This window comes from Anopheles darlingi, chromosome 2 (assembly GCF_943734745.1).
Source record: "Anopheles darlingi chromosome 2, idAnoDarlMG_H_01, whole genome shotgun sequence".
Taxonomy (NCBI): Eukaryota; Metazoa; Arthropoda; class Insecta; order Diptera; family Culicidae; genus Anopheles; species Anopheles darlingi.
Window position 1 is genome coordinate 71,231,711 of NC_064874.1, and position 9,346 is coordinate 71,241,056.

The 9,346-nt window shown below is 44.4% G+C and overlaps 1 protein-coding gene across 1 annotated transcript in view; it reads right to left on the reverse strand.

The window, feature by feature from the left end:
- Nucleotides 1-1,384: 1,384 nt before the first annotated feature.
- The window catches only part of LOC125950777 (probable G-protein coupled receptor CG31760), a 33,783-nt gene continuing 25,821 nt past the window's right edge, over nt 1,385-9,346 (reverse strand). The window contains exons 11-13 of the mRNA XM_049679055.1: nt 6,412-8,313; nt 2,157-2,421; nt 1,385-1,859 (exon numbers count right to left, since the gene is read on the reverse strand). Coding sequence (XP_049535012.1) covers nt 8,265-8,313 — 49 coding nt within the window. The 3' untranslated portion in view covers nt 1,385-1,859; nt 2,157-2,421; nt 6,412-8,264. The remainder of the gene's footprint in view (nt 1,860-2,156; nt 2,422-6,411; nt 8,314-9,346) is intronic.

The window sequence follows — 9,346 nt, forward strand, 5'->3', positions numbered from 1 at the left end:
AAGGTATTAAAATTTAAAGAGAATCGCTAACCTTCACCGCCCAGATCTTTGTACGCTAGCCTAATGACGATAGAACGTGGGACTGGCTGGCTGCCAACGTGTTGCCGTGTTTCGGAGAGAGAAGAAGAGAAATACAGTCTAGTGACCATAGGAGAAATCAGTGTTTTGGATGGAACGTGTTGCACTTCCCAGTTGCAGTTCTGTATGTTTTTGTGATGCTGCCGAACTGTCGCAATCGGTAAAAGAGATAAAGTGTTCCGTTTGTGATGCTACTCGTCGTCAATGAGAAGATACTATCGAATGAAGACGATGTGGTTCTTGTTTTCGAGATGTTTTCTGTTGTCTATTCGAAATTTTCTGTTTTCCAGATCAGCACGAACTGCCGAAACACATTCACCATTCAATTAGTAGTTACAGCGGATCCGCGATGTTAGCTTTGGTTGCATGCTTGCCTTGGAATGGTTTGGTTTTTTAGTTATTTATGGTTTAGTAGCGTTCCCGCCGCATCTTGGATGCTTCACATTTGATTGAAATTTGAGTTTTTCCCTAAGACATGAACATTGTATATTAACTTGTGCTAGAGCTTACGATTTCTAGTTCATTATTATTGATTTATGTTATGTTACGCCGCCCCATTTGTTCGGGTTTTGTTAATACATTTGATACCTTTATTCGCCATCGATTTTCTCTCTCTTTCTCTCTCTCTCTTCGTCCTGGTTCGCTATTCTGCGCGGTAGGTTGTTCGTTTATTTTTCTGGTAAGAAACTATGCATTTCTAACATAAACAACAGCATTTTCTTCTGTTGCTAACCCATTCTATCGTACTCTGTCCGGTTTGGGGTAAGGGTCCCCTCCGAGTTGTTACTTTCACAGTGAGGCATGCAGGTCATGCTACCTAGGAGGACACGTTAACTATTGGCGTCTACACTGGATAGAACCGTCTACGGTAAACACATTTCAACGATCAGGCGCGGTTTGGTACCTGTTTTTAGAGATGCATCATCATTTAATTGACTAGACGCGCTCCTGTTGTGTCAGTGTTGTACTACTTCTGGTTACTACTCGATCTTTAGAAGCAAAGTAAAAAGCACGCAGAGTACATTCGAAGAAGTGCGACCATGGGACCATGGTGGTGATCTAGTAGATTTGGCAGATCTATAGCGCCCAGCAACCGATTAGTACAAGTAATCTGTTGCATTTCTTGCTATTGGCAGAATTTGGAGAGTTTGCTCTCCGTTCAATGCGAGTCTGAGCCACCTTTAGCAGAGGCATGTCTAGTCTATCGAGCGTCTATCAGCGATCATTCTAACTAGGCACGATAAAGACAAGTGAAACTGAGAAAACTACAATCATAAACAGACTTACGTATGCGGCATCCGATTCGGCGAAATGAAGCGCCATTACCAATGCCGCGAGTGTATCGGCACACAGTTACCGAGATGGACAGGAAAATGAATAATATCGCGCAAGCAGCCAGCACACCACTGCTGGCCCCGAGCTTTAGTAAGTGATTGTTCTGCGAGCCAAGGTGCGCTTGATGGTGCGATCCGAATGAGCGAAAAAGGAATCATTCCTATTGACGAACAATAAAGAGTCCGGGAGCATGGTTGACTGAGTTTATCCGTAGTCTCCGAAAGGACCTTGGATTGAGATGGGCGGTTTCCCATTTCCTCCGCGCTATCACTGTCACAATCGTAAACCACGCCGTAGTCCAGTGCTTAGGTTTGCCTCCGGATGATGTCGTCTGTGCCGAAATCGATTTGCTCGTTCCGCCCAAGTGAGTAGGTTAGGTAGCGTTGGCCGGGCATGCTTTCCTTTTTTCTCTTTCTGCACCGAAGCCCATGCTTGCAGCATTAGCCCTGGAGCGGGAGGTTGGAAGGTTAAATGAATTTAATGCTATAATTTCAGCTTTGATCTGTTCGAAATTTTCCATTTGCGACGGGTCTTTCTGAGGAAACGAAACGGGGGTAGCAGTTAAAGGTAGTTAAACGAAATTGTTTTTGCGTATTTTGCTAGAAACGAAAAAGGATTGTGGAATAATATCAAAGTGAACAGCTAGTAAACTTGCTATTATATGTTCAATGTTTGATAACAATTAACAACGGAATTGAATGGCAAAGGAGTGTAATAGCTATTCATTTATTTATTTTACTCACAATGATTGGAAGGACGACGTGTGAATCATAAGACATCATTTGCAAACCGCAAACCTGCCAACGGATCGCTTCATCGACAGCATACACTATAACCATCTTCTGATGCCGTTGCCACCTCCTTGCCTGGCATTGTGTTGAGATTGCCAATTTTGGGTTGCAATTGTTCCACTATCCCCTTACTTTGTATCACTATGTTGCCGACTCCAGAGGAACCGGCAGCCTCGTTTTTAGCAGTCTTTCATATCGTTCTTCTGGTATGCAAAACCTGAGAGCCGTGGAAGGGGAACAAAATTGAATAAAATAACTTATCGGCATCATGAAGGAACAGACACGGCTTCGTGTTCGGTGTCTGCGTGTGTGATGTGAGCGGTTGTTGAGCAAATTTAATCTAACTGGCGGCAGCAAAGTTTATGGGATAGTTTGGAATAGTTTTTTTTTATCAAGCGACCGAATAACAACTCCCGGATAATGTACACGTCATCGGTGACCAGAAGTTATGCTTGCCACAAACGAGGTTCTGGTTGAATAATGAACTAAAACGAACACGTCGTTCAATCTGCCAATGAAATAGTTTTTGAGGTTTTTATAAAGGAAAAAAATATGTTTACGGTGTTAGGTTGTGCTAGCATTAATGCTATGTCAGCATAAATAAACTATATATTAAGTAGAACCTAGAACGATCTATCAAAATTATAGCATTTCAATAGAAACTTGTAAGCTTTCTTAAAGCCGATGTTTCTATAACGCTGCACATGCTAGAACCTTTCTGGGAAAATTAGCGTTAAACGAAATCCATACCGTTGATTTTTGTTATGGAAAATTTATTCTAAGATGTTTTCAACATATTTGCCGTTATAACCATGGTGCATTTTAGACTAATTAAGTTAATAGTTAACAATAGTTAAGTGATGTTTCATTTGAAAATAGAGAACGCAAATTTGAATATCAATATTTCAAATCTCTATTTTATGATAACTTCTTCCACAAACTAATATTTCATATGTTAATGTATTGTTATCATATCATAACAACAGCAAACTATACAAGCACAATTTCAACCTGACTTGAAAGTGTTGTACTTATAATCACTTAATGAAACATGCTGTAATCAGTTTAAAAGTGGTGATTTTAACATGAAAGATAATGACCATTCCCGTCTTGCGAAAAGGATTGTTGTCGTGGATTTACATGAGTGCCTCATCCCAGCCACAATAACATTCAAGTGTGCCCCGTTGAGCAATTAGCGCCAATGGAGACGATACAAAGTAAACGACAATATTACGCCATTATCGGCTGCGTATTATAGTGGAAAATCCCTCGAAGGAGAAATAAAAAATGATTATCCTTGTCACATCAATGGGACTCTCTGTTGCAGAGCAGCACTTTGCTCAATTATGAAAGCCCACAGCTGGAAAACGCTTCATCCGATGTTGCTCCACAGTAAGGAAGGAGTTTCAGAGGAATGAAAAGATATCTAAATCGTGTTCAACTTGTGTACCATAAAATGGACCATGGTTTTGCACAATATTGTACTCATCTGAAAATCTTGTTTATCCATCAACAGAAAATAGCGGAGAATCAGGACTGATTACTCCAGTGCTGATGGGCATTTATGGATAAAGTTTGCTTTAGTATGCCCGTAACGAAAATTCCCGCTTAGCTGTATTGTCGTTTTATTGTGCCAAAAAATGAATCAATTTGGTTCGAACTAAAGAGAATCCTCCTGTTGATTATTTTGTCGGCAAAAACCTGCTCCAATACTCGAACAACCAGACGCTATTGATTAGAATCCTTGAGCCTTCCCTTAAACCCCTGCTAACAAAGCCCAAAATCAAATCATTCTCTCTAGAATAAATGATCACTGGGCTGCCGGTGCTGGTATATATTGTGACGGTTTTTGTTGGTCGATATTCGGTGTCCTCCCCGGCTCCCCTTACCAGGCCGGCAGAACCAGGTCCATTGTCCAGGGAGAAAAAGTTCCCAACTGACAGGTTTTTAGTAGCGAGGCCTGTCATAGGAAATTTATCGCTCGTCGATTCATAAAAGTTACCGATTTTATGACGCTTCAGCACGTTCTCCGGTGCCGGCTTTTTCGTGGCGTCTACAGCGGGAAAGCGGGAGGCCTTCGCCGCAGAAGCGTGTAAAATTACAAAATTACATTCCGAACAAGTGAAGGACGTGCGCGCGCGTGTCACAACAACGGCTTTGGAGCAGATTTTGGATTTCCCGTTGGATGGAATCGCGCTGCTGCATCGCGTGGTGATCACGTTTCACCGGAAGCTCCAATCGATATCCGTATGAATATTGTATGCGCGAGAAACCCGCTTTTCCAATAATTGGAAAACTAAAGCTGAAATGAAGCTTGCAGTACGCTGCATGCGATCGAAAGTAGGGGGGCTAATGTAATGAAAACAAGTATGGGAAACTCGTCTTGCGGGGATCTATGATACTCGTTGCGAACGCAAGTGCATTGCACTCAAGGCTCTCCATTAGCATATCTTCCCAGGACAGGAGTGTAAAAGCAAAAAAAAAAAAGGTTTGCAAAATGAAAATAGAATCCCTCCGTTCTGCTCCATTGCTGTTTCCACTCCAGGTTTTCCAGAGAACCGGTCCAGGAACCGTGCATTCGACAAGTGGTTGGCCACAAGCGTGCATAACCGGGATTGCACTCCCGGCACGGCACGGGGACGAATGAAATTCTGTAACGCGCGTGCCAGTAACGTGCCTATCGTGCGGGAGTCAGGCCGCGTGTGGTTCACGCGGTTATGGCACTTATGTGTGTATGTGTGTATCTTAGTGGCTTCGGAAAATCCTTTAATCTGCCCTTCGCTAACCTTCCGGTTCGGTTCAGCAGGTCCAGCAGGTGAGGCCAGCATGCTGATCACTCATCGTTTGACTGTTCCACATCGCAATTCTCTTTCTCTCTCTCCCGCTCTCTGTTTTGAACTCGTTCTTTTGCTTTTGTTCTTCGCTCGTTTCTCGTCAGAACAATATTTGTTCAGCGCTACACTTTGCCACGCTTCAGGTGACTCAACCTCCGGTCGCGGGAGATGCGCTGAGGCGTGTTGAGGCAATTATTTAAATTGTTCTACCGCACTCAAGTGTCTGCTCGTCCTGTAAGCCCGGTTGCATCGGTAATGTGGTGTGTTGTTGATGGTTTCCCGTACACCCTTTTTTCCGTGTAGATTCATCAACGAGCTAAACGCGAAGAGTGATTGTGAAAAGGAAGCCGTGGAATTTGCGTTAAATCCCACATTCAAGTACGTTGGCTTTCAGCCTCATAGCATTAACACCTCTTAGAGGGCTTACCCTTGATACAAGCAGGTCGTTCTTCACGTTCTTCTCTATCAAGCGCTGCTAAAGAAGATGATGGGAGTATATCGAGTATTCACACAGACAGCACACTTAGTATTCATACAGCAGTGCAACTGAATAAAGGACATCTCATCTAGCATTTGGAGAAGTGTGGTTTTCATTGAATTATTACAAATTGACAGATTTTTCCTAATCTTTTTCAGAACGATTTTAGAATAGGAAAATTAAATAATGGATTCTAAGGAAAAAATACCATTGCACACTCACCAAAAGGTGTGCAATTCCTACCTTGTGTTTCTCGGAATGAAATTGCTAATGTTTCACCAGAAAATATGTACTTCAAAATGCCGACCCTGGTACAACCCCGGTAAATCAATAATATGAACACTACTAGCAAAAGAGCTTTTCGGATAACTTGATGCTTTTTATGTTGAAACTGTAGCGGTCAACGATGAACCAACAATTAGATGTACAAAGTAGAATTCATAAGTTATGATGGAATTTACGTTGATTGTATAAAGGAGATTGTTGAAAAAAATCATGTAAAAAGCCATAATAAGGCAACTGATTTAGTGTTGATTGCAAAGCACTTTAAATCGCACTGCAAATTAATATGTATTGTGATGATTCCGGTACGGAAATGCAGATAAAAAGAGCTGTTTTTAGGGAGAAATTAAAAATACATGCACTGTCCATTACTTTAACTTAAGCCTGTTTGCATATCATGAATCAAACGGTCACCGTACACTAATCAATTAAAATTTGATTAAGTTCAGCAATAATCGTCATAGTTCAAAACTCGATCCTTTGTTCTTCAAGAGCATGACTACGAGTTAAGAAATCCAGCAAGTTTTAAGACCAATCAACATGGACAATGTTGTTGACCTACGATAAATGTTGAATTTCTAAAAACAACAAAACAACATGCAGAATTACTTACATCAAAGGCTCTGTGTCCACTTGGCCCGAACCGTATACCGAAGGTGTGCTGTGCCGCCTCCCGGTGCAAAAACCGATTGTTGATCGCCGTGCCCACCTCCCTCTCTTTCGACGAGGCATAAATCATTCCCTCTGCTGACGTCCTCGATGGTGCAGCGTTGAGCCAGGATGTGAAGCATTCTTTTCTTGCCGCTCCACCAGAGTCCATCAACAAGGCCAGTCGGCCATTAAGCCGAAAACGGGCTGCATGGCGAATGGAACACAAACAAACGCTCGTTGACAACGGGGTGAGTGAGGTGCTCCTGGCTCGTAGTGCGTGCGTGTGTGTGTGTGTGTGTTTGCGGAGGTTGGCTAAACCCCTTTTGGGAGTTTGAAGTTTTCCACCTTTATCGTTCCGGCGGAACTCCAGCATGCGCTGGAATGCTACCGACCGACGGGGATGAGCCGCGCAAGACGCAGACCGGGGCCATTGTTTGGTGAGACAACAAGAGTGACACTAATGGTAGGACTTGTCTCCGTGACACACGAGAACCGACAGCAGAACAGGAGGGGATGGCCATCCCTTTTGCTCGTAGAGACGTTTTGGAGCCAGCATTTCGTTCGTCGTCGGCTAGGAGGTAATGTAACACCACTCCCTTTCTCTCTTTCTCTCTCGCCTTCCCCCCGGGACGGGATCGTTTTGTTTATTTCTCTTCATTATCACGTACTTGGAGGTTTTGAGTTCCTTCCTCATCTGCACCTTCTCGGCTTCGTTCGTTGACCGTCTTCACTGCTCCAGACGTCGTCGGTTCGGTTCCGTCGTAGCACATTCGCAGCAAGATTTATGCCTTGTAGCAGTGATGGTAATGGTGAGCGCCGGACCATGTCACCAAGTGGTTCACCGATTAAGCAACAAATACTCCGCTTCTGTTGATGGTCTTGTTGATGGTTGATGAAATAAATGAATGAAAAAACTGTGTCTGCATCGCTACCAACCAACACAAACACACACACACACACAGCACACACAGTCATCGGTTCATTTGGGCAACGGATTCATCTCGATGAATCCCTGATGGCTGCATCGTGGCGGCTGGATCAAACGTACACCGGTAATCGTTGATCAACGGTGTCGCTCGTGTTGGTGCTGGTGTCGTTCGGTTCGGTTGCACCACCACCACCACCACCACCATCGCTAACCGCAAGCCGCTCATCATCCACATCGACGGTGCTGCTCGAGTGCGAGCGCGTGGCTGGACGTGGAGTGCTGGCCGGTCGGCCGGTTGATGGTGATGGTGTTTGTTGCTGAGCTCGTTCGTTAGCGGCCACTTCCACCACCACCATTCCGACCAGGTGGTTGTTGTTTATCCGATTATGATGAGCTTGGGACGAGGCTGCGATCGACTGCCGCCGGAAGGAGCCGCTCGTCGATGGCTTACTTTGATTATTGTTACAGTTATCGTGATCGCTGCCAGTGGCACCCCCCGTAGCCACACACTCGTTGGTTGTGGTGGTCGGGGCGTCGCTGTTGCTACTACGATTGTGATGGTTGCCCGGAAGCGTGTTTACGTTGCTGCTGCTGCTGCTGCTGCTGTTACAGCTGTTGTTATTGTTGGTGTTTTGGCGCTGGGATCCGGTTGTCGGTGGTCGGGGACTTTTTGCGGTGCCATTTCTGTTGCTGCCGCTGCTACTGTTTCGCTTGAGGAAGGTAATGGTGGCTGGGGTGCCTTTGGTCGTGAGGTGGATGCTGTAGTTGATGCCGTAGTTAGCGTCACTGCGGTTAGTGCTGTCGGTGGCCGTGTAGGTGGTGGAGGAGGTCGTTGAAGAATGGCGCCGCGAATCCCTGTGCCCGTCCTGTCCATCTCGGTTACCATGTCATACCTTTTCGGTGCCACTGTTGTTCGCTGCCTGTTGCGGCGTGTAGCTGTTACGCAAGGGGGAAGGAAATAGAGAAAGATGTCGAAAAGTGGAAATTGCAGTTGCTACAAATAAACAAAAAGAGAAACCGTTGACATCGCACACTCGTACAACCGCACAACGGACAACGGATGGCGGTGTGAGATCAAAGCCGTGGCTAGGATCTCAAATAGAGACTAGAAGCCTGGCTCAGCCAACTTGCAAGCACACACACACACACAATGCTGCTACTATCACGAACGAACGAAAGAAAGAAATCCAAATTAAGTAGCAAAATGATGATGGTGATAATGATTGCCCTTAATCCTCATGTTACGAAAAGTTCGGAGCTTTCAGGAATTTCTGAATTCACCTGTAAGCTCGGCACATGTGCTGCAGGACACGCGAGCGGCAGTATTATTTGCAGTTCATATTTCCAATTTGCGCTTCCCCGGATGTAGCATGATGTAATTCTGACTGATTAACACCGCAACACATTCCGTTATTTGCTCACTTGTTTCTCTACACAATTACACCGTGGCGCGGGTACGTGGTTGCTAAGCTACGTACGTCGCTGTTTAATGAGCCAGAAATCCGATCCGCCATCGCCATAAAATCACGCCAACGGAAAGTCCGCGGCGGAAAGGGTGTTGAAATTCATTCCGCAATTCCTTCGCTGTAAAAGGGAGGGTTGTGCTTTCCACGTACGTACGTGGAAAACTTGGCTAGACCGCTTGGCGTTCAATGGAGGCGCCCAGTACTCGGTGTTCAATGGAGGCGCATGGTACGCCACAATTTCCAATCTTTTTTCCATGTGTCTTTATACTTTATGAAAATAATAACAAATATTAAAGTATTAATTGCTCATTTGTTCAATTGGTTCAAAGGTCCAAAAGGATTCACGTCAGGCGGTACAGAATCGCCACTACTTTAAATACAATTAACATCTTTAAATACAAAAGAAATAGATGCAAGTAAGGAACGAAATAAGAAGGAAAAAGGCTTTTCTCAAAGGAAAAAGGCTTATCTCGCTTATCTTAACTTACACGTATAATAGTCTT